Source organism: Anas acuta, chromosome 24, assembly GCF_963932015.1.
Source record: "Anas acuta chromosome 24, bAnaAcu1.1, whole genome shotgun sequence".
Classification (NCBI taxonomy): Eukaryota; Metazoa; Chordata; class Aves; order Anseriformes; family Anatidae; genus Anas; species Anas acuta.
Genome location: NC_089002.1, coordinates 6,815,585 through 6,841,192, shown reverse-complemented (window position 1 = coordinate 6,841,192; position 25,608 = coordinate 6,815,585). Strand labels below are relative to the sequence as shown.

At 51.2% G+C, this 25,608-nt stretch overlaps 2 protein-coding genes across 8 annotated transcripts; one reads left to right on the top strand and one right to left on the bottom strand.

The window, feature by feature from the left end:
• The first annotated feature begins 621 nt into the window (after positions 1-621).
• Positions 622-24,331, top strand: PFKFB2 (6-phosphofructo-2-kinase/fructose-2,6-biphosphatase 2). 7 transcript variants are annotated; one of them, XM_068660420.1, is made up of 16 exons: positions 622-769; positions 9,136-9,261; positions 9,351-9,447; positions 10,055-10,121; positions 10,277-10,351; positions 10,459-10,515; positions 11,111-11,322; positions 11,683-11,890; positions 12,070-12,216; positions 13,071-13,175; positions 13,677-13,806; positions 14,640-14,702; positions 15,355-15,428; positions 17,220-17,411; positions 18,538-18,560; positions 19,079-21,202. In XM_068660420.1, exons 2-16 carry the CDS (start codon positions 9,150-9,152, stop codon positions 19,134-19,136), a joined length of 1,620 nt encoding a protein of 539 aa, XP_068516521.1. In that variant the 5' UTR covers positions 622-769; positions 9,136-9,149; the 3' UTR covers positions 19,137-21,202. The 7 variants fall into 7 exon arrangements, with proteins under 7 accessions (XP_068516521.1, XP_068516520.1, XP_068516523.1 ...); XM_068660419.1 differs by lacking the exon at positions 622-769 and adding an exon at positions 8,453-8,608 and having other exon boundaries at positions 11,198-11,322; XM_068660422.1 differs by lacking the exon at positions 622-769 and adding an exon at positions 8,453-8,608 and having other exon boundaries at positions 11,198-11,322; positions 18,538-18,601.
• Positions 3,541-8,243, bottom strand: YOD1 (YOD1 deubiquitinase). Its single transcript, XM_068660434.1, has 2 exons — positions 7,954-8,243; positions 3,541-7,691 (listed from the first exon to the last, which is right to left on the bottom strand). The coding sequence occupies exons 1-2, from the start codon at positions 8,159-8,161 to the stop codon at positions 6,985-6,987; spliced, it is 915 nt and encodes a 304-aa protein (XP_068516535.1). The 5' UTR covers positions 8,162-8,243; the 3' UTR covers positions 3,541-6,984.
• Positions 24,332-25,608: the final 1,277 nt, after the last annotated feature.

The window sequence follows — 25,608 nt, the reverse complement described above, 5'->3', positions numbered from 1 at the left end:
ATTAAATCCCGCGCTGGGTGCTGCCGAATGCATTCCCTCGCAGCAGGTTGATTCCCTTCCCTCGTTTGGGTCCCTCAGCTCGGGGTTCCTTCACAGCTCCAAAAGCGCAGATTTGTTGCCCAAACCGATGGAGACTCATGTATCACCAAAGCTATCCCAGAAACCCAACATTTGCCTGCTGCTGCTGCTTGCCATGATAAAAAGCCATTTTGGAAGGAAAGCTTCAGCAGTGCCCTTTATTTGCGTGTTAGAGGAGGGGTGAGGAGCCCAGGTATGTTCAGCTCGCACAGACAGCTGCGGACCTGCAGCTCCCCCGTTGCAGGGGCAGAGTGATGTGGAGCCCCTCTGCAGGCTCACCCCCAGCTCTCCTACTGGAAATGTTTCCTTGCAAGGTGTTGTGAGAGAGAGTCCAAAAAAAAACAAATATTCAAGCAGGATCCCTGCAGCAAACTCCCATGTCTGATACAGCCACCAGATTCATTCACATTTTCATGCTTTGGTGATTTTTAAAAAAAAAATATCGTGTCACAACATGTGCCCTGCTACACAGAACAGGGAAGTGGAAACATCAGTTATTTAAAGCTGCGGTAGGATGGATGGAAAGCGATGAGCCAGGAAGCCCCGAGATTGCCACCAGCCCCATCGAGCTGCAGCTGTGCCCGGTTACAAAAGGGCCGGGTGGGATAAAAGGCAAATCACAGCAAATGGGGGGCTCCTGGGAGCCTCGTGCCAGCTCTGCTCAGTGCTCCCACCCTGGCCTGCAGCAAAGGTAAGAGGTGTGAACGTGTGTGGATGTGTCCAGAGCTGCAGCAGGGCACTGAGGGGTTGTTGTTGTGGAGCCAGCTGCCAGGCTTAGTCCAAACGCCGCTGGAAGCGGTACCTGGTGTGGTGCTCGGTGATGTGGTGGTTTAAGCGGTCGGGTTTGTGATGGTTTTGTGAAGTTGTGCTTAGTTCTGAGCCTGCTCGTAACAAGGGAGCAAATCAAACCCAGATATTTCTGTATTGTGTGTACGGATACAGAGGGCAAGGAACGCCCCAGGGCAGGGCAAGTGTGTTCTGAGAGCGTGATGCTGATAGCACCGGGACCTAAACCTGTGCAATAGGATATATGGAGCTGCTGTGTGGGCTCTATATAGATCAAGGAAAACATCCTGACCCATTCAGAGAAGCCTGGAGCTGCTGAGAAAGCTCAGCTTCTCTGAACTGGATGCCCGGAAAGAACCTGGTCTCTCTCTGTGTTCTTCCTCCAACAAACAAAAATAGCTACTACCCAAAATAAAGCATGAGTTCACGTACGTGGTATGAGGCATATGCAAGTAGTCAAGTGATGCAAAGAAAACTCTCAGCAGGGCTACGGAAGGACTTTGGCATGCTGACAGGCCCCTGGAGCCTCACCCTCTGCATAAACAACAGGGCAGGCGTGATTCAGTCCTGGCACTGAAGGAAGCGCATCCGTACGGCGTCGCAAAGATCCCTGCGAGCACAGCCACGTCCATGTGTCTGTGTAGGGCTGCTGAACACTTCCCTCACACCGAGCTGTATGTACAGTGCCGTGGATGCTGATAAATTAATTATGAATAACCCTGGGTGATCAATAGCTTGTATTACGCAGCAGTGCGGAGCAGTAACTGCGCCTTGGTGAGGCTGTGAACCGAGCAGGGAGCCCTGTTTATCATCCCCACCAAGCAAGGAGCCCTGCTTATCATCCCCATCTTACAGGAGAGGGGCAGAGAGCCGAGGCGGTCTGGGTCTGTTTCCGCAGCTTGGTTAGCACCAACTACCTGAGAAACCAGGAGCCAGGGCTTGCTGTGTAATACAGCTCCCCAGCACCTTCCCCTAGGCTTTAATTAAAAATAATAGACAGGGACACTGCGGTCCTGGACAACCTGGTTTTGTGAACTCCCCTATTCTGTCATTACAGAATCCATTCTGGTGCTCAGACTTGGAAAAGTAAAAAAGCAACCTTGATTTCCGCAAATTTAAAGTCATTTTATTCTGCCCTGTCCAGAGCGGAGCAAAACCTGACGGCAGGTCTGAGGCTGGAGGCATAGCTGCGTTCAAGGCACAGGCAGACGTTTAATTTGTAGGATACAGAGCTGTAATTTTCAAAAAAGCAAGCTGAAAACTCCGTGCTCCTCTTATTAACGAGTTTCCCTGCCAGGGGGAGGGCTGCTGGGCCGCGCAGCCAAGACAGATGCCTTCATCAGCTCTGCACCCAGGTCTGAAATCCCCAAAATCCATCAGCACCAGGGTTTCTGCGCTAAAGGTGGTCAGCAGAGACATTCTGCAAAGAATCAGAAGTTTCCTTCGTTTGTGCCCGTGCCCTCGGCCCTGCTTCCTCAATCCTAGAGCAAATAATGACATTGCCCAGGTCACAGGCGGTCAGAACAACGCCTGCTGTGTTCCTGGGCTGGGAGCGCAGTTTGACAAGGGCTTTGTCACCCCACAGCCGATCAGCATTGCTGTGCTGTGATAGTCCTGAACAGGTCGCTACGAAAACTGGGGTGGGCACACGGGACACGCTTCCAAAAACGCCACGAGCAAACCCTGCTGTGGGTGCACACGAGGAGATGTGAATGGAGGAACTGCTCCTGTGCCACATCACGAGATGGCCCTTTCCTCCTCTCCCCAATCATCCTTTTTATGTAACTTTACTCAGGACTCAGGAATCCAGTTTCTCTCTCTGCTGCTGTGTGCTTGTCGAGTTGATACGAAAATATTGCGGTCATTATCACAAACCGTGTGTAATTTCTGCTCTCAAAGAAAGAAATAGGAAAAAGGGAGGCAGTCAGGTGCTGTCAGCTCCGAGGATGTGCAGCATCCCTCGTGTTTCCCTGGGCTAACAGGCAGCACCCACACTGTTCTGTTCCCTGGTGCTATGCTGTTATATCCCTTGAAGTCTACAACAAAAATCCATTCCCAAATGCCTCTAGTTTGCTTTAGCAGAATTTGTTCCCTTTCCCTGAAAGAAACATAAAGAACTGGTTCTTGTTAAGGGCACGGCAAAGGAGCTGCTTCTAGAATCCAAGTTGCAGAGGCGCACAGGCAGCCAGCAACCCACCTGCTGGCAGCAGCGCCTGGGGAATTCAGAGCAGTGCCCACTTCCTCCTGTGGCTGGCCTTTTGGGCGATTGCTCCCATGAAATGCACGGGAATGTCACAAAGAGAAAATTCCTGAACTCTTGTTTAATGACTTACACACGTAACTGCGTGAATGACTGGGGAGGTATGTAAAACCTTCAGGAGTTGTTCTGCTTGATGCCTGACAGGGTACACAGAGGAAGTGTTTTACTGTTAAAAACAATGCTGTTGTTGAACAAGTTGAAAGAGAAGAAGGCCTGAGCAGGCTGCGAGGCTGAGTCCCTCCCGATGGGACTGCCTCTGTGTCAAAGGAAAAAAGGAACAAGATAGGGGAAGCAGACGTAAATTACTCCAAGACTGCATTATATAGGGGTGAAGGCCTTAAATACATTGGTGAACAGGAGAGAATAGGGTAAAAAAACAAAATTCAAGAACTGAGACAGAGACTACACTAAACAAGTACGCATGCATCAGTCGTTTATTGGTGCATCAACAATTTCTGCAGTTCGGGGTACGTGTTTAAGGAAATCTGTTATTCCCAATGATCTGTACTGATGACACAAAGCAGAAGGTTGTACCACTGGGTTACATCGGTAAGATTTGTAGGAACATTTGCTCACACCGCTCGCTGCTGCAATGGGAACACGCGCTACCAATGTCAGTGAAAGTCCTTGCTCGACGTCTGCTAAACGTGTCAGCTCGGCCAGGCTTTTAAAGTGCTGTTAGGACCATGAGATGTGCATCTCTTCATACAATGTAAAATGCTCGTGAAAGGCCACGTGATTCGAGTGTGTTAGGCTCCTCTTTAGTTAAAGAAGGAATTTAGTGCTGGTGAAAGGGCCAGACTAGCAGCAGGAAACTGAAATTCTTTATTTAGGCAAAAAAAACACACCTGTATTGCCCAGCAAAACAGCATTATTAACCCAGCTTTCAGCAAACCAACCCCCAAAGTAAAAATTTGTTTCCAGGACCCATTTAATTATTGACCTTTGTGCTGAAGTATTCAGCAAGGAAATTAGTGCTTGCTTTAAATTTTTATGGGAATAAGTGGTAACAGTAAGGACAGAGCCACGTCTTGCAGGCTTTCTGGACTGAACCTGTGCCCCACAAGGCGTCTGCTCTTAAACACCTGTAACTGAGACCCGGCTGCACAATTAATAACTGATCAGTGCCAATGTAGTAGTGATGTTTAGAAATCCATCCTTTTAGTACCAGGATGCTGCTTTTGTGACACTTCCATAACTGTACCGTTAAGGACAGGTAAATGTTGGTTAAAAGATATTAAAGAAATCCCTAACTTTCACAATCTTTTTTTAAAAAGGGGAGTTGTCCTTTAAATGCGTTCTGTTCAGGAGAGTTCAGAACTACACAAGGTTTGCCAACTCCACCACTATCCCCTTGTTACTTGTTCTTCAGAACAGTGTGTCAGCCTGTAACAGCATCAGCTCTTACACAGATGAATTACAGCAGTTCAGTTGGTGTTTTTTTTAACCAAAGAGATTTTATTGGCTAGGCAACTAAGGAAAACATCCACGCAGTGATACTGACACATCGCCCTCAAATGGAACTCGCACTCTGTTAGTGGATTTGCTATGCAAATACAATAAAGCAAAGCTAAACACTCTGGATTAAATAAAACTAAGTTTAAATTTAAAAATACTGCAACTGAGAAATATCCCAAAAAATGTTTTTACACACTTTCAGAAATCCATCCAAGATACAAAGCTAAAAAAATCTAAATGTTGCTCCCAAACGTCAACACATTTGCAAACATGGCAGACAATAAATACTTCCACTTCTACAGCACTTTTGTTTCAAAGACACCCAAAGATAGTCACCTTGTGCACCTCTCTGAGGTAGGTATTCTGTCCGTTTTACAGGTGGCAAGTGGTGAGGAACAGCTCCTTGTCCAAGGCGCCTCACCTCTTCAGTGTGAAAGCTGAGAACATGATTTAGGATTGATAGTCTCTTGGTCTCATTCCTAGACAGCATTGCATCTCAAGTAGTTTTAACACAGTGTAATCTTCAAGTTCCTTTGAACTGTCAGGTTATTTCTTTAGGTTCATAAAAGCATCAGCTTCTACAGGTTGTTGTTTTTTTTTTTTTCCTCATGATAGGCTAAAGCAAAGTGGGGTTTAACACTGGAAGCTAAGTGGTTTTCTGTTGGGAACTCCCAATAGTGTGAATATCTACTTTAATACTGAATTGAAAAGAAACTTGGTCCTCAGTGCTTTTGGCAATTAATCCTTAATTATTCATGATTTGCTTTAGCAAAGCACTTACATAATTATGTTCCATTTTCAGTAAGACCCCTTCGGTATTTTAAGGTATTTCAACCTCAGCCAAGAACTTCAGTGGAACACGCTTCCTGCAGAAAGTAAGTTTTTGCTGCACCAGGAGTTTAGCTAGATGCCTTACCCAACAGAGGCCTTTAAAGCTAGCTAGGCTGATCCCATTAGGAAAGTGGGCTTATTTCTGCCTCAAAATGAAAACGAACCTCTTTGCTCCCCATTTGGAGAAGTGCAAGAGAGAGAACTCAAAACAGAGTGGCAAAGAATAGAAGGCTGAGAGTACTTTAAAATTCATTAAAAACAAGCACGTATTACAGGCATTAAAAAGAAAATCCCTTTCAGTAATATGCACCTTTACAGCACCTTTTAAAAGGCCTCAAAGCACTTACTGTTAAGCCTCACAACCTTCCTGTGAGGTAAGATTTATTAAACCAATTCCAACCTCCCTGATTCTGAGTAGTACGAGAAGTAGGGCAGTTTACCCAGCTTGTTTTGTTCTGGCAATTAAACTGCACCCTTCATTATCAGAATTAAAGTCTTGCTGCTGAACAGTCATCAGTGACAAATCAAATGCATTAAGGCAGAATGCAGATGAGGAAACCTTGAGCCTCCCTTCTGGATTAGCACTCTGCCCTTGTAAAAAGGGCAAAACGTCTTACCTGGAAAGAATGAGAACCATACCTTAAAGTGCTAATTTACAGTATTTGGAATCTGCTACAGCTCAGTAACACTGTGGCCGTGAGATCAGCTACACCCAAGCCAAATCTGTTTGAATGTATGTAACAGATGCAAATTAAGTTACTTCCCTAGCTACTCTATTGCCCTCTTGCCAGAAGTTGAGATATTATAAAGAAGAATCCAAGAATTTCAAGAAACATGCCTATGTTCCGATGCAGTGTAAACACCAAGGGGTTGATAGTTATTTTTCAAGCAACTAAAAACTACCTATGGAGGATTAATAAGTTTATTCAACACTTTACCAACTACTCGTTAATTTTAAGAAGGCTACCTTAAAGCTTAAAGGCCATTTCTCTCTCTAAAGCCATGACTTCACACAAACAATACATTCTATTTCTGATGGTACCTTAGTATAGGGCAGCTTTGGAGATGTTCTTTCCACTAAAAACTGTGCACAAGGTGAGCAGTTTCCCCCATGAGGTCTGCTTGTATGTGCAGAGTCTGTTTTTTAGCATAAACAATGCCGATAGATGTTTCCCAAACCCTTAGATCAATTTAATTACCCTGAAAACATAATGCAGAGAGATTAATTCTGTAACTGAGAGGCTACGTTGTTATGTTAGTGTTGAAGCCTGGTTTTGTATGTCTGCTCAGAGCAGACACACAAAGGAAAGATTATTTCAGGAATCAGGTTTTAGCTGCCAGTGTATACCACCTGCCAGAGTACTATAAATTAGCATGCGAGAAGATACCTATTTCAAACCAGCTGGCAAAGTCACTAACCACAGCAAACCTGTGCACCTCGGCCATCGTTAAGTTAATGCGCTTTTCAAGCTCTGTGAACGGAATTTTATGATTACATACAGCTTATCTGGAAATCCAGAATTTTATTCCGGATCAGTGAGGTAGTAGCTGTACCCATCCTCATGCAGCTGTCACACTTCCCCGAAGTTGGTGTGTCCCGTCTCCTTGGCGTGTTCTCTGGCTTCCACTTGTCCTGTCAGTCCCTTCTGGCACACCATGCAGCGCAGCGTGAAGCGGTTCACATCAGTAAACTGCCTCTTCCGTCGGGCTTCATCTGCTAACTCCAAGGCTTGTGCAAGAACAACATCGTCAGTGGTAGAGAAAATGGTCTGGGGAGGAACGTCCGAGTCGGGGATCCTACGCTCAAGGGGGTCGTAGTGAATCCCATCGTAAATCAACAGGACCCGCTTGGTGTAACCCGCATCTTCCCCAAAGCGGTCGATTCGGACGGTCTGCGTGTCCACCACGCAGATTTCACACTGGTAGAACTTGGATAAAATGGACACTTCGATGGCTCCTCCCCAGGTTTCTTCTCTCCGGATCCAGTCGCAGTACTCCCTGTTGGTTTTCCCTAGCACGGCCTCACAGTAAGACTCGGGATCGCTCGCTACTATCTGCGCTATCAGGCTGCGCATCTCTGGAGCACAGCCGGGGTCGTACACGCCCCCCTCCACCACATAGTACACGCTGGTGAACAGACAGGAGTTATCTGCCGGCACCACCCTCCGCGCCAGCACCGGCACCGCTTCCCTGACCGAGTTGGCCATGGGTCTTTTCGCAACTGCAGGTGGGTCAGCGCCGGGCTTGGATGGATCCTCCTCGACGATGAGCGTGTCCCCTGTCAGGAGAGAGGGGAGTTGAGAGGGACACGGGGGTGGGAGCTAACCATGCTGCCGGGGGGGGGACCCCAAGGGACAGGGGGGGACCCAAGCAGCCCGTCACCGCGCTCTCTTGCCTCGTCCCCTCCGAAGGCACCTCGGCCACAGCCCGCCCCCCGCCTTCCCCGGCCCCGCAGAGCTGCCCCGAAGGAAGAGGAGAGCCCGGCCCGGCCCGGCAGCAGCTCGGCCATGCCCGCGGAGCCGAGGCGCCGCCGCCCTCACCCGAGTGGATGCCGAGGTCTCCCAGCCGCCGCTCGCCGTCGCTGAGGTCGAGGCTCCGCGGGGGGAAGCCGAGGAGGAGGCGCTGGGCCGGGGCGGGGACGCCGGTGAGGGCGGCGAGAGCGGCCTGCATGTCGCGGAGGCGGGAGTGGGCGGTGAGGCCGGGCAGCGGCTGGCTGCCGCCCCGGGCCTTGCAGCGCAGCCGCAGCATCGTGCGCGGGGCCGCCCCGCGCTGCCGCCGCCTCCGCCGCCCCGACTGGCCGCCGCTTCCGCTTCCGGCCCGTTCCCCCCGCCCGCTCTCGCGAGATCTCCCTCCGCGCCCCGTCATTGGCCGCGGGGCGATGCCGGCACCCGGCCCCGCGCGGGGCTGCGGCCAATCAGGGCGCCGCCATCGCGGGGCGGGCGGGGACGGAGGGGGGGCGGGGGGAGGAGGGCGCGCGCGCGACCGCCGAGCCTCGGTTTGGTCCGCTCGGCGGGCACGCCCCCCTTTGTGACGTCACGCGGGGCGCCTTCGCACCGCCCGCTCGGCAGCGCGCGGTGTGGGGGTCATTTGCATCTCATTTGCATGCAGCGCGCGGCGGGGCCATGGCGGCAGCGCGGGCGGGCGGCACCGTGCGGGGCAGCAGCGGGGCCCTGCGCGGCGGGGAGAAACAGTGCTGTGAGTGCGGGGGGAAAGGGGAAAAAAGGGGGGAAAAGGGAAAAAAAGGGAGGGGGGAAAAAAATGGAAAAAGGGGTAAAAAATAAAAAAACCGGGAAAAAATGAAAAAAAGGGAAAATGGGGGGGAAACGGAGAAAAATGCAAAAAAAAAAAAAAGGAAATGGGAGAAAAACGGGAGAAAAAAGAAAAAAAAAAAAGAAAGGATAAAAGGGGAAAAAAAAGAAGAGAAGGGAAAAAAAGAGGGAAATGGGGGAAAAAAGGAAAAGGGAAAAAAGCCCCTGCCCCCCACCGTGTGTCCCTGGCCGCAGCCCCCCGGTGCCAGCCGCAGCCCCATGGCTTGGTGCCGGTGTCCCCTCGGTGCCGCGGGCAGGTGCAGCCCCGCTCATCGCCTCCTGGGCTGCCGGTGGTGGTGTTAGCAGTGGGGGCACGGCCGCTGGGTGTCCTGCAAGGGTCCATCCATCTGTCCGTCTGTCTGTCGGTGCACCGAGCCCCCCCGCTGATGCGCTGCCCCCCTGCCGTCCCCGCAGCCTGGGCGTCCTACATGACCAACTCGCCCACCCTCATCGTGATGATCGGGCTGCCCGCCCGCGGCAAGACCTACGTCTCCAAGAAGCTGACGCGCTACCTCAACTGGATCGGGGTGCCCACACGAGGTCAGGGGCTTGGGGGGCTTTGGGGGGGGGCTGGGGGCTGGTGGCCGAGCGCTGCTGCCCTCACCGGTGTGCCCTGTGTGTGTGTGAAGTGTTTAATTTAGGGGTGTACCGCCGGGAAGCAGTGAAGTCCTACAAGTCCTATGACTTCTTCAGGCACGATAACAAGGAGGCCATGGAGATCCGCAAGTAAGTCGGGGCTCTGCGCGGGTCTGGTTATTGTCAGGTGTCGGCAGCCCGTGTGCGTGCACGAAGGAGCGGTCAGTGCCCACGAAATCGTGCCGGGAGGCAGAGCAGCCCGTGCAGGGCTCCTGCCGAAGGGTCTCCTTGGGGGAATTTTGCCACCGACTTCAGGAAAAATAGGCAGACACGAAGAACGGGCTCTGAACACCCAGAGGTGCATTAAATGTAATGCTCTGGGTGCCCAGAGGTGCATGAAATTCTGGGTACAAATCCCCTGTGGTCTCACCAGGCGTAGATTTGTGCCCTCAGGGTCTCTGGTGGGAGCTGGCCTCCTGAGGGCAGCCACGGCTTGGGCTCTGCGGGGAGCCTCGGCTGGCAGAGGGAGCGACAGGAGCATTCCTAGAGCAGGGATGTGGGCATAGGAGGATGAGGATTTAAACAGGACTCAGCTCTGCAGAGCCCCAGGGGCTCAGGAGGCAGCAGGGCTGCGAGCCCCACGCAGGGAGAGAGGGGTTTGGATCTCTCCCCATATCGGTGCCAGAGCGGTGATTCAGAGGAGCCGAAATCTGGGTGCTGTACATCTGCTGTGGCAGCACGTGTTTCTCTCCTGCAGGCGCTGTGCCTTGGTGGCTCTGCAAGATGTGAAGGCTTACCTCCTGGAGGAGTGCGGGCAGATCGCTGTAAGGCTCTTCTCAGCTAAACGCTCTTTGGGGGTTTATGTCTGTGCTGTTCGGAGCTGCCCAGGGCATTTGGGAACCCTGCTGTAATCCTGGCTCGTTTGGGGCTGGTTTCAAAGCTGTAGATAAACTTGCTCATTGCCATTTATTTTCCCCAGGTGTTTGATGCGACCAACACAACTCGAGAAAGACGGGACCTGATCTTAAATTTTGCTAAAGAAAACGCTTTCAAGGTAACTGGAACCGCTGTACCGGAGCCGCTCCCGCTCCCTCGGGCGATACCGGTTCGGGACAGAGCTCCCGGTTCTCGGAGCCACATCTCTCATCGCCTCCCTCACAGGTGTTCTTCGTGGAGTCCGTCTGTGACGACCCGGAGGTGATCGCTGCCAACATCCTGGTGCGTGCAGCTCGTCCAGGCCCTGCTCCCTGTGCTCGCAGCAGATCGGTGCAAGGTCACCGGTGCCTTACGGGAACACCGGCAGGTTGTCGGCACGAGGGGTGTGCCCAGCACCAGGGAGCTCTGGGTCCCATTTGGGCTGGCAGCTTGCGAACATCCCCTCCGCCTCTGCTTGTGGCTGGGCAGCCGGTGCCTCCCTTGGAGGGCAGCCACAGGCCAAAGCCCTGCGGTTGTCACCTCGCCGCTGCGGCCCGTGGGAAGCGCGGGGAGGGCTGGTGCCTAAAAACGCTGGCGGTCTGGGTTCCTGCCTCCCACCTCGCAAATGAGCAGTTACGGTTTGTGGGCTGGCGGAAACTTAAGGTGCAGTTCTTGAGCCCGGAAATCCAAGGGAGCTGAGAAATGTTTGACCTTGAGTGTGGCGTTATTGTCAGGGGGGGGCAGGCAGCGAGCGGCTCGCGGGGCCGGGTGGCTGGCGAGCCAGCTGTGTTTGTAGCGGGGCCAGGCGCTGCAGCGTGCCTCCAGAATCGCCTTTTGTTGCCTTGCCAGGAGCAGGTTTTTCCACAGGGCGGCCTGAGACAATGTTTACTTGTTTCAGAAGAGAAGAATAACGTTATTCAGCAGCGCTTCTGCTCCGTGTCGAGTTTGCTTGACTTTTCACGGAGTGGCATTGTCTGTTGGCCAGGAGGTGAAAGTTTCCAGCCCTGACTACCCGGAGAGAAACAGGGAGAACGTGATGGATGATTTCCTGAAGAGGATCGAGTGCTACAAGGTCACCTACCAGCCCCTGGATCCCGACGAGTACGACAAGTAAGGAGCAAGGCCCCGGGCTGCGTTTTGTCCTCGCGCTCCGGTGCACGAAGGCGTGAGCTGCTTTGCTTGGTCGCTTTTGTCCTCCGGCTCGAGGTGCTGCAGTGCTTGTGCTGAAGCCTCTGCTCTCCCAAAGCGAGGTTGCTCGCGTGAAGGTGATATCCTCGGGCCCCGAGGGATGATTTGAAAGCGCTGCTCCTTGTTTAGCACGGCAGCTCAGTGCCTCCTGCCCGCTGAGGCAGCCCAGGGGTAGTGCTGATGCCTTTAGCACAGGGTAGATAGCTAGATTACACCCGCAGATGCACGTGTGTCATTTTTAAAACCAGTCGTGTGGGTGTTCTTATTTTATGTTGACTCCAGAGATCTTTCCTTCATTAAAGTGATCAATGTGGGACAGCGGTTCCTAGTAAACAGAGTCCAGGATTACATCCAGAGTAAAATCGTCTATTACCTAATGAACATTCATGTCCAGCCGCGTACCATCTACCTTTGCCGACACGGTGAGAGTGAATATAATCTTGTTGGCAAGATTGGTGGGGATTCTGGTCTGTCACCACGAGGGAAGCAGGTACGTTTTTTGGCACCAGCCGGATTGCTGTTTGTTTAAAGTGTCGTGCGAGCACGGTCCGAGCCTGGCACCTGGCTCTGCGCAGGTACGGCCCCGCGGCGCTGGATCTTGTCGGAGGGGTCGGCGGGCCCCGAAACGATGCCTCCTGCGCTCTGCTAACCTCCCCTGGCCTTTTCCAGTTTGCCCAGGCTCTGAAGAAGTTCATCGAGGAGCAGGAAATCGTCGACCTGAAGGTTTGGACGAGCCAGCTGAAGAGGACGATCCAGACGGCCGAGTCGCTGGGGGTGACGTACGAGCAGTGGAAGATCCTCAACGAGATCGATGCCGTGAGTGAGGGCATGGGGGGAGCTCAATGCTGCCAGCAGCCTTCAGCTTTCCCAGATGGAAAGTGATGTTAAAAACAAACCCACAGAGTGGGTTTATCACTATTATACTGCTGCAGCTCTGTATAATGTACTCAAGCCATTATCGGGAGGCTCAGGATCACTGGTGCAGGGCTGAAAATGTCTGGAAGCGTTAGACCTCGCTGCAGAGCAGCTGGTGTTGAGAAACAGAACAGCACCGAACATCCCACGCCTCCGTGGCCCTGGCTGTAAAGCTGTCCTGGGTGGACAAAGGTTAACACTCCCACTCCAGTTCTTTCAGGCAAAAGAAATTGCAAGATTGTTGCTGTGGAACTGAACGCTCATTTTCATCCTTTGCAAACAATTTGCAATAAAAACAAAGCCCACGGCCCTGAAATATCAGTATGTTATCTCAAATTAAAAATGAGGAAACGAGTGGTAATAATTTACAGCACATCTACCAGTTGTGCTGGGTGATTTCTTTGGCGTTTCCAGCTCCCTGAATTTGCTGGTGCTGTGCTCTCGGGCTGCTTGCTCCTTTCTGCACCTCGTGCTGGGGTCAGGGGGACAGAAACCGCCTTGCTCAGCTCTGGGACTCAGCAGAGTTTGGAGATTTCAATGTTTGCCAATACTGCAAGCACATCAGGTGTATGTGGTTTGTCATTTCTAAGCCACTGTGGACCCGTGATGCACAAGCATGCTGTTGATTCTGAAATTCTCATCCCAAAACAGGATTTCTGATACCGGTCCCATGCTATTTGTGCATGTTTTTATGCTTTGTTTTGCTGTACTTCTGTTGAAACGAGCTGTGTTGTAACAAGTTCTGCTTCCTCCAGGGGGTGTGTGAAGAAATGACCTACGCAGAAATTGAAGCCAAGTATCCCGACGAGTTTGCCTTGAGGGATCAAGAAAAATACCTTTATCGCTATCCTGGAGGAGAGGTGAAAGCACTTAGGAAAAACAATGAGCTACAGTGTGTGCCCAACAGATACCTGATGTGTGAAGGGCTTTGCTTAGTTTCAGCGTTCTGTCCCCGCTGTTTGTGTTAGAAATTGAAACCACGGATCCCTAGATCTCCTGTAGAGGAGAGGTATTTTGGTGTGTTACAGCGCTGTGCTGATGATGCTGTACTAATGGGGCCGCTCGAGTCCCTCGGTGCTCGGTTTTTGTCCACAACCTTAGTTAAATGTATCATTTACTTTTCTTTTTTATTTTATTTTAATGGAGTTACCGGTAATCTGAATCTCCCAGTAACCTGAGGGTTGCTGACATCCATTTCACCTCGTGCTGTTTCCTTTTTTTTCCTCCCTGTATTTACTGGATCACTTCTGCAGTTTGTTTTAACTGATATTTTCCTAAACGCGAAGCCGTGCTAATTGCTACTTCTGCTTTCAGTGTCTGTTTATAAAACCCCTTGCAAAACTCCTGTTTTGTTTTTTCAGTCCTACCAGGACTTGGTTCAGCGCCTGGAGCCGGTAATTATGGAGCTGGAACGTCAAGGCAACGTCCTCGTTATCTGCCACCAGGCAGTTATGAGGTGCCTCTTGGCTTATTTTCTTGACAAGAGCGCAGGTACAAAAATAAGCGCGTGCTGTTAGGGGCTGGCTTCTATTTCTGCTTCCTTCTCCGAGTTTTTGGGAGGGTGGCTTGTAATTGCTGTTTTGATTTTTACAGCAGAGGAGTTGCTTAAAAAGGAAATAAAAACACTTGTGAAATGCTTTAACTGTTGCATTTCAGCAGGGCTTTGCAGGAACCTCTGGTTGCAATGGGTGCAGCGGCAGAAAGCTGTCCTTTTGATGCCTGCTTTTCTGCTCAGCCCTTGTTTCTGCAGCTTTTTCAACCAGCCGCCTTCCCAAAATCTCAATGGGATTAATTTTTCATATAAGGACACAGTTTGCTGGTACATCAGTAGTCTGTGAGGCCTTGCCTCTGGTCCTGCACCTCTGAGTGGTGCTGATCCAGCGCATGGTGTGCTGGAGACAAGGTTTTCTGTTAAAACTCAGTGAACCTGTAAAATTCAGTGCAAAACTCTCAGCACTGCTCATCCTTGCTTTGCAAATGGTGAAACGTACCAATTGGCTTGGAGATATAAATAGTGGGGGGAAAAAAGTACTATTTAACATGATTCAAAGCAAGAAAACGATCAAGCAGCCGAAACCCCAGCCCCTAAGAAATGGAGGCGTTGCTCGAGGCTGCTGCTGGCTGGGGGAGCGGAGGGAGCGTGCCCCCGCTCTGTGATGCAGGCCAGAGCTGTGCTCTGCCAGGCGTTTCTCTGCGCTGCTGTTGGGGCAGGCTCCTCTGGATGGCAGTGTCCACTGCTCGGCGGCCGGGTGGCTGCACTGAAATAGTTGTTAGTGGAAAGAAAAGGGGATAAGGTGCGCGGCTGACGCCTGCCTCTCTCGCAGATGAGCTGCCTTACCTGCGATGCCCCCTGCACACCATCCTCAAGCTCACCCCGGTTGCATACGGTACGTGCCTCCTGATATTTTTTTTTCTTTTTTCCTTCAGCTTTATTTATTTATTATTATTATTATTATTTTTCCCTGGTTTATATGACTCTGATGGCGCTGTCTGTATGCACAATCAGCAGGACGGGCTCTCAGTGCTTCTGGTGGTGTTCTGAACACAAAAAGGCACTGAGGAGTGGGAGGTTTGGGGGGGCCAAGGGAAGGGGGGTGGATGGATTTGGGGTTTTGTTTATCCATGTGAGGACACAAGTGGTCTCCCACGGCTTCTCTCTTCAATGAATTACAACTGTCTCTGGGCTTTATTTGTCGATGAAGAAGCCTGTTTGTCCCTCACGCCGGGATTTGCCTCTGGGTGCAGTGAGTTAAAAGCAGCTTTGCTGGATAAGCCTGGAGTTCGCTTGACATGTGGCTGCCTGCAAGGTGTCGCTGTGCTTTCACAGTGAAGGTCAAAGCCAGAGAGTGATTTAAGTGTAAATTCTCGGTTAATTTGGAATGAAATGTTTACGAGTTTTTGGCTGATGTTTTGTTTTGTTTTTTTAAACAAGTGACAAGCTTACTTCGGCTCACTTGACATGCTCTTTTTAATACATTTTAAAAAATAGAGTACAAAATAAATTACAGTTCCTCATGTAAACTTCTCTTTTTGGCAAAGGTTGTAAAGTGGAGACAATTAACCTGAACGTGGAAGCAGTGAACACCCACCGCGACAAACCTTCTCTGAACTCAGTAAGTCCTGGTGCAGAATTTTGGCTTTTGGTTCAGGCAGTCACCAAACACTTGCCTTCTCTGAATACAACTAAAGTGAGACAATAACTTCTTAAACTCTTAAGGTTCTTAAATACCTGCTGGAAGTGACTGGCTGCTTTCAGTGACCAGAAAGACTTTCTTCAGAAATAGCCCCCAGAAGTAGGACTAATGGTTGGTAGAATTGCACGTGCTTCCCAAATGAGAGGGAGATATTTGTAAGAATTGTGCTAGGGAGCAGAACAGAGAAGCTGAAGTCAGTGTGGTCAGGATGTACTTTTTAATTTCCAGGTCTTGTTCTCAGTTTTTAATGAAGTGTCTGTTGACGTCTGTTTGTGTTGATTGTGGTAATTCCCAAAAGACATGTCAGAGTATTTGAAATGAGTTCCTCTTGCTGTCTTTGTCAGCTTTGTTGCCTTCAGAGAGTCACAGGCGGCGTCAGGCTGGGCACAGAGGCTGGGCTGGTGCCTTGGGGTGGCTTTTGGTGGGGTTGGCAGCCCCCAGGACAGGGTTGCTGCTCTGCATGCCGGTGGGAAGCACAGGATTCATCCCTCGGTTTGCGATGTTTGTGGTTTGCTGAGAGATGTGGGGATCTTTCTTTGCCTCAACTCTGCAGATCTCACTGCATTGTACAGGGTTCCCGTGCAGGTTACAGCTGTGCTGCTGCTAACCTTGTACGTGTGTCCAAAGCTGAGGTCCGTGCTACCTCCCATACTCTGTGGATCTTCTTGCAGCAGCAGCGGGAACGTGCAGTGCTTCCAGCCCAGTCAGTAGCTGGTTTTGTTGAGGAAGCCCTGCCTTTGCAGTGACTCGGGCAACTGTTCGTCCATCTGCCTGGCTCAGCAGAGCCCCCAGATATGTGCCAAATCTGTGGAGTTGCTGCTTTCGGTGCTCACTTTTGCAGGCATGGTTTTGTTTTGCAGAGGGACTGAGTTTGGAGCACGCGCAGGTGTCAGGGAATGAAATTTAAGAATTACTTACAATTGGGCTTCCTGGTTAAACACCACAAACCAGCTCACTGCTATGAGTAGATCTGATTTAATTGATCGCGTTTTGCGTTCTTTTGGTGCATTTAGGCTTTTTGCTGCCTCTTGTTGTAGGAGGTGTTATAAAGATCTCTAAAGGTGAAAAGGTATTTGCCAGTTGCCTCAAATACAGTTATTTTTGTGTCCTGGCATAAAAAGGGCAGAGTCAGGAGCTCCTGTATGCTGAGGGAATCCTAAACAATAGGTGGAAAACCTGGAAAATGCGTCTCTAGTTGGAGGGCTTGCAGAGCTAAGATGCCAAATGCAAAATGAGGATGTTCAGTGAGATTTTTGTGGTCCCATTCTGGTGGTGCCTCGTCAGGCATTTATTGCTTAGCTACTTCTGTGTGATTCCTGCGTTGCAGTCATTGATGCTTGCTCTGAGGAGCCGCAGGCTGTTCCTGGTGGTTTGTGCTTACTTGGGAGCGCAGCTGCTTCAAGGCCAGAAGTACAAATAAGGGAAGTTCTCTACTTGATTTTTTTTAACTGAAGTTGATGGTAAAAATAAGTAAGCAAAAAATAAAGAATCCCAGAGAGAAGTAAAACTGCTGAAAAAGCAGACTGCTAGCAGACTTTGGGCTTGACCAGCCGACAAAGAGGTCGTTTCCTACCGTGTGCCCGGCGCTGTTTGGCCACTGTCTGCTTGTGGCAGTGGCTGGAGGCTCTCAGGTGCCTGCAGGTGCGTGATGTGGTTGTAAACTCTGCTTCCACTTTTCCATGCCTCGCAACATCCTCTGTCTCTGCTCAGAACAACCTCCCCGCCAGCCAAAGCCCGGCGAGGATGAGAAGGAGCAGCCTCACCCCGCGGGCCAGCGCGGACACAGAGCAGCGCCCGCGGCATCACAGCGTTGGGAGCAAGCCCCCCGACCCGCTGGGGCCCTTCCCCTTCTTGGAAGCTCGAGGTGGATCTGGTCGGCCACGGCTGCCAGCCTCTGTCCAGGTGGTACCTTGCCTCTGCTACCCCTCCCCGGCCACCCTCAGTGCCACCGCTGTCACCCCGCCGTGGTGCTGGCCCTGGCTGGAATCCCCTGCTGGGGTCTGGGATGCTGCCACTGATTCCCCTCAAAAATCATGCTGGATTAGGTACCCCGTTTAAAATAATAATGATAATAAATCACCCCACAAAACTAGAGTTGTGGTGCCAGAGGGTTACAAAATCAGGCTCCATGCAGGCAAGTTCCTGTCAGCACCACAGGGGTTTTGTAGGGTGGTTGGTTCTGGGTAGCATCTTGCTTTCCAGCAAGAACTTGTCTGGGAAGAGCTACAGATGAAGAGTTTTCTGTCCAGGTTTGGTAGGGTTTAACAGTGACAGCCGAGCGTTGCTCTAGCTATAGCACAGCAGGTTGGGAAGGCTTTGTGTTCATGGTGATGGAGCCCATTTTCCTACAGATCCCATCAGTAGGTGGTTAAGCAAAGTTTGGGCTTCTGGTGTTTGGGGGCTGCTTGGTTTTTGGCAGCTGGCATTGCTTTTGGCTTGAAAGAATGATGGAGTTGCAGAATATCCCGAGCTGGAAGGGAGCCACGAGGATCATCGAGTCCAGCTCCTGGGCCTAGCACGTAGGACCTCATTGAGATTGCATGTGAAGCCCTGTTTGCTTCTTTGCTCATTAGAAGTTGTCTCTCTTTGCTAAGTTAGGAGTCTTTGTGTGCCTGGGAGGCAGAACAGGCTGCATGCTGCCTCCCCTCACATGAGGCAGAGGAGGCACAGGGGCTCCTGGCTGGGTTCCCCTCGGTGCAGCTCCTTGCAGCAGGACAGCTGCTGGCCCCGCTTGTTGTCAGCCCCATGTGTCAGTTCCTGGCCCCAGACTGCAGGAGGGGTCGGTGCAGAGCCTGTGTCCAGCATTTGTGGCTCAGGGGAGGCAGAAGTGGGCAAGTCCATGGCTTGCAGGCGGCGTGCATGGCTTGTGGCAGCGGCTGTCCCACCAGGCCGCGGCGCCCTCCCTGCCCTGAGCCCCTCGGGTTGCTTCACTTCATTCCTCACCGGCTTCGGTGCTGTTCCCATTGCTCCCGAACCATCTTGAAAATGTACTACGAGCTCTCCTGTGCTGTTTCTTTTTCCTTTGCAGCCTCCAGTGGGAAGTGCTTGCCTGTGAGTACCGCTGACAAGAGCTTGCGTGTTGTGGTTAGCGGGTAGGCCTCTGGACTCGAGGTGCATGGAAAGAGCTTTGGGGAAAGGCGGCTGCTCGGGGCAGGAGGTCTGGCTGTGTAAAAATCCCTTGTGGAGGGGGAACCACTGCTCTGCAGGGCTCCCGCTGGTGCACGTGCATGGCCCCAGAGCTGGAATTTGCCCTGAGCACCCCAAGTCCCGTCCATGTCCCGTCCCCTCTGTCAGCCTTGGGGTGCTGCCATAACGGGGCCTCGCAGGAGGCATCTGGTGCTGCATGCCTGCGTCTCAAAGTGAGCTGCATGGCAAGGGGGCTCTGGTTTGTGCCATGGGGAGCACGCTTGGAAAGCAGCTTCGTGAACGAGCCTCGCTGTGCTGGTGGCATCGCCACCGCCTCCTCACTGTCACGGCCCCGCAGGGGCACCTTTGGGATGAGCAGGGCAGGGCTGGCTTCTCTCCCACCACAACGGGAGGACGTTCTCTTGTCTGTCGCCCCTCTCCAGGGAGCCAGCAGCCAGCATCACCCAGGAGACCCCAGGCTCGCTCTCGGCCTCTGAGTGAGGCGGGCGGAGGAGACCTCTGCTGCTGCTGGGGGTGCCCTCGCCCCGCTGGCCTCGAGGCCGTCCCCTGGCGCGACCCCTCACTGGGCTTAGCAGATGCTTCTCTCCATGCAGGACGTGCAGCGTTGATGTTTCTGTCTTGTAGAAGTTTGTCGTCGTTTATTTTTGTGGACCTGACTGTACAGCGTGCTGTTTCCCCGTGGGATGGCTCTGGGCAGGTGCCGTGCGTGGCTTTCCTGCACAGTGCCACGCTGCTCCCCGTGTGCTCAGGATGCCCCCCGAGCTCCAGCCTGCTTTTACTTGTCCTTGGAAACGTTGTGGCCCTGGGAAGCTTTGGGCTTTGCACCCACGCTGCCGCAAAGGAGGGTGTTGGGTGTTGCTGCTCTGGGGCTGCCAGCAAATCCTCTTGGCTGCTGGTGCGTTGCCTTCAAATTCAGAGAAGAACTGAGTTTAGTGTAAAGAAAGTAAAGTGGTAGCCAGTCCCATTTCCTGGCGAATCAAGAAAAGAAGATTAAGGTTTGGCTGGGAGATTGTGCCTGGGTTTTGCCTGGAGGCTGGGGGAACCCAGGCACAGCTTCTGCTGAAACGGAGGGAGAAAGGTTTCTGCCCGGGTGGTGTTCCTCCACGTCTCAGTACTCCTGCTGGAATGTAATTGGAGATTTGGATGAACAGATTTTGGTTTTGCCAGAAGTCAGATTTTGCACTTTATCCTCAAAGTGAAGCTCTTCCAACTGTTCTTCAATGATACTCCCCGGCCTTTCTGCACAGCCAGTAACTGTATGCATTTCTTGGGATAAAAAGGGCCAATTTTGATCTGACGATTGATCTTAGATGTATCTTTCCTGTTCCCTGGCTTTATGGCATCCTTAATCATGCTGCAGAGGAGCTGTTTTTATGATGAAGCAGCAGGACTGTCCTGCCAAAGCTGCAGAAGCGCACAAAACGTCAGCTCGGGTGTTGGGGTAGCGCCTTGCACGGTGCCGGGGCTTTCCCCGGAATTGCCCAGCGGGTCACGATGCGAGCTCTGGGGCCTTCCTCCTGACCCTGCCTGCCTCCACAGGCTTCAGAGTTAATGGTGAAGACTGGGGGAAAAGCAGGAAGAACCTGGGTGGGGGGAGCCGGCAATAAATCTGATAAGTCATCAGGTTGTTCCTATGCTGAGTAGCATTAATTTAGAATCAAATAAGAGAAAAATGCCTACAGGCCAAAAGTCGAGCCTTACCGACCCGCTCAGCTTTGCCTTTATACTCTGAACCGAAAGGAGCTGTGTTTAGAAAATGAATGTATATGCCAGCTTTGAACAATTACTTTTCTAGCTCTGTGCTTAAAGTGTTTGTTTTCCCTTTGTTAAAAAGAAGAAAAAAAAGATTCCTTGGAAGGGAGCTTGGTCCAACTTCCTTGATTCCTGTACAAATTCCGTCTTTATCTTGGTGTTTTGCTTGAGAAAACAGCATGTGAGCAGTTCTTGTGAATTAACTCTTATCTGAGGATGGGTTTGGGTGTTGCTGTCAGGAAAGCTGTTCAGATTTTTATTTTTTTTTCCAATTGCAAATGGAAAGAATGTGGGGTCTGAGTTTCCTGAATGCTGGATCAAACTGCTGATGCTTATTGTTAATTGTCAGCGTGACAGCTGTGCTGTTTCCTTATTGCAAAACAGCGCTGGTTGGGTTACAAGACAAACTGCCCGGCCTGGCTGGCACATCCATTGCAGCCTCCAAAAACGCTGCAGCCGAGCAGAGCGGGCACTGAGCGTTGTGTCTCAGCTCCCTTGAGATCATTTGCTTTGCTCCAAGCCATGGAGTGAGCAGCAGCTGCTTTAGGCCATCCTGGCTGCCAGGTTTTAATCTACGTGCTTGTGTGTGTGTACGTATCCACCTCACTTGTACTGACACGAGTGTGCTCTCGTCTGCTCTCCGACCCTCAGGGAGGCAGTGGAAGGCATTTTATCAGAACTAGAAGTATTTATCGTGGCTAATATGCAAAGTTACTACTGTAATGTTTCTTACATCTGTCCTGGAAGTGTAATTTCCTGTGGGGAAGGTGAATAAAACCGAGTAACCTCCAGTACCAAGTGGCTTCGTTATTGCTTTGGGTAGATCTGCCAGGTAGCAGAGCTGTGTGGGGCTGTCAGACTGCTGCCTGTGTCCATCCTGGGCTCTGTCCCAGGATTTACCATGCCCTGCTTTAGCCGTGTGATAACCCCTATCACTTCTCTCTTATTCACAGAGGATGGCTGATTTAGCCATGTAGAGGCCAGTGGCTTCACCTCGAAGGCAGCCGGGAGGAGCACGGGGAGCCTGGAGCCGGCGGCACCGCGGGGAGCACAGTGAGCCCTGGGCACTCCGGCCAGCAGTGTCCTCGCTCATGTGCTTCGCAGCCTCTGTGTCCTGTCCTTCCGAATGCCGAAACGTCTACCAGTGACACTGGGGAGATTTTATCACGAAGATTTTTAAACCGCTTTTAATGTGCGTGTGTGCACGGGAACGAGCGCATCCCTGAGCCTGCTGGGAGAGGTGCGTGCTGCTCGGGGGTCGGGGTCATCCCCTGCACCTCTCCTCCCGTCGGATGCCGTGAGTATCTGCAGCGTGTGCGAGGACGAAGCTGTTTTCTGGACATTTCTGTACTTGCTGAAGTAGCTTTTATTGGAAGATGTTCTCAGCACGCCTAATCCCTTTTAACTTTGCTTTTGTGGCTGCTGATTTGAATCCCCAGACCTGAGCCTCTTCCTTTGGTTTGGGAACATTTTTTTTTTGCACGTGGCAATGCAGGAGGTGTGCATGGGGTCGGCTGATCCCGGGAGAAGCCCCCTATGGGGGGACAGAAGTGCCCGCTGCCCTCTGTGAACAGCCGAGCTGCCAGTGCTGCTGCCCCTGCTGCAAGCCTCGCCCCGTCCTACTTTCTGCTGGGCTCTGTGGATGCTTTTCTCTCTTGCAACAGAAAATCCTCTCTCTGCCCTGCACTGTCTTGCTCCTGCATTCCACATTTAATGTCCCGTTTCTTTTACCTGAGCCAAAACCTCTCAAAATAAGCTCGGATGTTTGTCCCTGCATGCTCGCACACGAGCAGTGCATCCACAGGGCTTGCTTTGTAGACCAAGGTTGAGTAAGTATTCTGCAGAACATTTCCTATTTCTCAAGTTACTGTTGTTTTCAAAGGCTGTGGGTGCGGTGAGGAGGAGGCCATGCGTGCAGGGTTGTAAGCAGCACGTGGTTTTTTATTTGTTGTCCCTTGTACCAAGCTTTAGGCCCACGACACATTTCTAAACTTGCACACGATTAAGCTGTGAAAGTTACTGCTGTTTAACGCTGCCTTTCAGAGGGTTGAAGCTCTTTTAGTACCTAGGATATGGTGCAACTCCTGCGGCGCTGGCTGCCAGTTGCTGGAGCACCCTGCCGAGCTGGGGGGCACGTGACCCCCCAAATGTTCAGTTTTTGTCCCACGAGCCTTGGCTTGTGTTTTGCCAAACTCCATTTGTCTCACTCCTGCTGCTCTCTGACTCCTGCTGTCTTTTGTAACAAAGACAGAACTGCCAGGCTTGCAGTCCTGAGGTTAGGTGAAGAAACGAGTGTTTAGGTACAAGCAGGAGGCTGTTACGGACCTGCTGCTTCCAGTAACTCCAGGATCTGTGTGAGCAACCTCTGGGACCCAGGCCGCTTATTGTAAAGGCGTAAATAAAGCCAGGCACACCCCACCTGAGCCCCAGAAATGCAGATTTTCTCTGACCTTGCTGCCACAGAGCTCAGCAGCCTGAAGCCTGAGGTTTACCTGGGGATTTGGAGAGCTCAGAGCCAGTTATTTTAAACATTCCCTGAGCTTTAATTCTCTAAAGCTGAGACAGAGAGGGCCACGGTTACAGTGCTTAGAAATACACCGGAAAAAAAGGGAAGGAGGGAAAGGGGGAGAAAAAATAATGAAGGAAGAGGTTTGTTTATAGCCTGCATAGCATAGCAGTGCTCGCTGATGCTTTCTGCCCCTTTCTGCAGTAATAAACGCACAAAGTGGTGCCGGGACGGGCTGCCTGTCCCTGCAAACCTGCTGCACGGGAGGAGCCCGTGGAAACACTGTGAGACGTCACGCACAACACACTGTCATAACACACGGTGATAAGGAGTTAATTCTGTTTGTATCAGTGAGTGGCTAGTGAGTGTACCGAGACAGATGTCTCTCTTTACCTGCCAGAACTCACGAATGTAGCTGCTGATACATTGGCAGTCACAACTTTTAAATCACTGCTAAAAATCAGGATGGAGCCTCCCAGACCCACCCGCAGGAGTCAGGATGCGAGCCTCAGTGCTTTAAAGCCTAATTATAGCTTCTCCTCCTGCTTTTGCACTTGTAAAAGGTGTAAATATGTGTGTCTGTAAAGCAGGGCATTGGAAAATTTTGTGGAGACCATGTACGGGTGATGCCAGCAAGCGCATGCCTCTCCCCATGCCCAAACGGCCGGGTGGGTGCCAGGTATTTCCTTGAAACCACCTGATTTCCTTGGCACTATTCACGCAAATACCCCAGAATACACAAAGATTGCACAATTTACATGAATTTAAGATTAGCAGGGGCTTATGCTGTTGGTCATAGCAGAGCCGTTGTGTTCGGCTGAGCAGATCCAAGCCCTGTCCAAAGCACTCCAGTAGCTCCCGAAGGGCTGAGTGTAGGTGTGTGGAAGTGGACTTGTCTGCTTCATGAGCGTTGCACCAAGACTCGATCTGTGATTCTGTGATTTTTCTGTATTTCCCTGTCTTTCTCCATCCATGTTCAGTGTCAGAGGTGGCAGTGAGCACTGCCTCAGTGAATGCCGTCCCTGGGCTCTGGGCACTTGCTGTCACAGCAGCGTTACGTCCTGGTTTTGAGAAAAATGTCATCACTCGTGCAAAATCTGTTCAATTTCTGCTGCCAGCAGGGCTGTGGCCCTGCCCCGTGCTGGTCTCGGGGTGCTGGCAGCGCTGCGCCTCGCTGCTGCTGCATCGCTGAGCGCCGCTCGCAAGCTGCATCTCTGCGTGGCGTGCATGGCGAGGTGGATGGTCCGTGTTTACTTGCCATTTTGCTACATTACTGCTTTCTAATGATAATTTTTTTAAGCTTTTTAGGAAAAAAAAAGCAGTGTATGCAAACCTGTGCTGTGTGTTGTGTATTCTTTGCGTTTATGCAGAAATACCCCATGAGCGTTTATTTACAATAAAGAGATTAAAAACCAAACTGCTTCCTCTTGTGTTCCACTGATATTTGCTGTAACTACCTGTAGTGTGATGGTTTTGGGGAGATAGCACCGAGTTCAGGAATTCTGTGGGAAGCATTTGAAGGAAGAGGCTGCACAGGGAGCAAGGTGCCCCCAGCCCTTGGGAGCAGGAGAGGTGGTTTGGGGGCAGTGGATGCTCTACCCTGAAACTGCTGCTGCTGCCAGCCCACTTTACTAAATAACCAATTTAAAGTGTTTTTTAAATTATTTTTATTTTATTTATTTTGTATTGGATCAATTGACATTCACATTTTCAGGTTTCTTATGGAGCTGTTATGGTAAGAACATATTTTTCCTTTTTTTTCCTTAAAACACATTTCTCTTCCATCAGAAAGTTAACTGGTGTTATGAATCTCTGGTTTCCAGCCTCTGCAGCTGGAAGCCAGCCTGTCCAGCCATCCCGTCCCTCCACCTGCGTGCTCACCTTCTCCATCACTTGGAAGGTCCCTGAGCAGGCTGCGTTGTAGGATAACCCCAATTTCCTGCTCTGCTCCTGTCCGAGAACAGAAATCTGGAGCGTGAGGACACGCTTTAGAGGGAAGGTCTGTCCCCCAGGTAGCTGTGCGTGTTTTACAGCTGTGTTAGTTGCTAGTAGTGTTCGTTCTCTTGCCGTCATTTCCATTTCACAAGAGTTTCATAATTTAAGAACTTAATTTTATAAGACTTTCATAATTCTACCCTTTAATTTTAGCCAAAGCCTGAAGAGCAGCAGCAGCAGGGTGGTGTGTCATGGATGTGGTCAAGGAAAAAAACCTTTTATCCTGCTTACCCTGACTGTGCCTCGGAGCAGGGGGTGCCTCGGGTGCTGCTGCACCCTGCCTGGTGCTCACGGTGGCTGAGAGCCCCCAGGGAGGTGACAGGCACAGAGCCACTGAGCTTTCAGCATGCACGGGTGGGCTTGTTCAGTGCTGTCCAGGAAAAATAAATCAGGCAAGCCAGTGTTTGGGTTTGAGATTAACTGGGCTCTTGTAAATGGTTAGTGGAAGTCACTGCGTGCTCAGGGTACGCATCAGGAGCAAGCCTCAGCTTGGTGGGTTTTAGAGTCAAATCTGCTTTGTGTTACGGCCTGGGCTCAGGAGAAAGTCAGGAAGGTAACATAGATGTATAGCACTGAAAGTGGGGATGCAGTACATTTTCGGGGGAAAAAAAAAAGCTCCGATCTGACAGAACAAACAGCTAAGTGCAAGAAACGCAATGCAGGGTAACGGCCGCTGTGGAGTTCATGGTGGCAATGCAA

Bases quoted from the DNA above. Each gene is read 5' to 3' on its own strand.
- YOD1 (XM_068660434.1), bottom strand. From the start codon at position 8,161: ATGCTGCGGCTGCGCTGCAAGGCCCGGGGCGGCAGCCAGCCGCTGCCC. The intron at 7,692-7,953 runs GTGAGGGCGGCG...CTCTCCTGACAG, and splicing joins AGACCTCGGCATCCACTCGG to GGGACACGCTCATCGTCGAG.
- PFKFB2 (XM_068660416.1), top strand. From the start codon at position 8,536: ATGGCGGCAGCGCGGGCGGGCGGCACCGTGCGGGGCAGCAGCGGGGCC. The intron at 8,609-9,135 runs GTGAGTGCGGGG...CCGTCCCCGCAG, and splicing joins CGGCGGGGAGAAACAGTGCT to CCTGGGCGTCCTACATGACC. The intron at 13,807-14,639 runs GTACAAAAATAA...CCTCTCTCGCAG, and splicing joins TTTTCTTGACAAGAGCGCAG to ATGAGCTGCCTTACCTGCGA.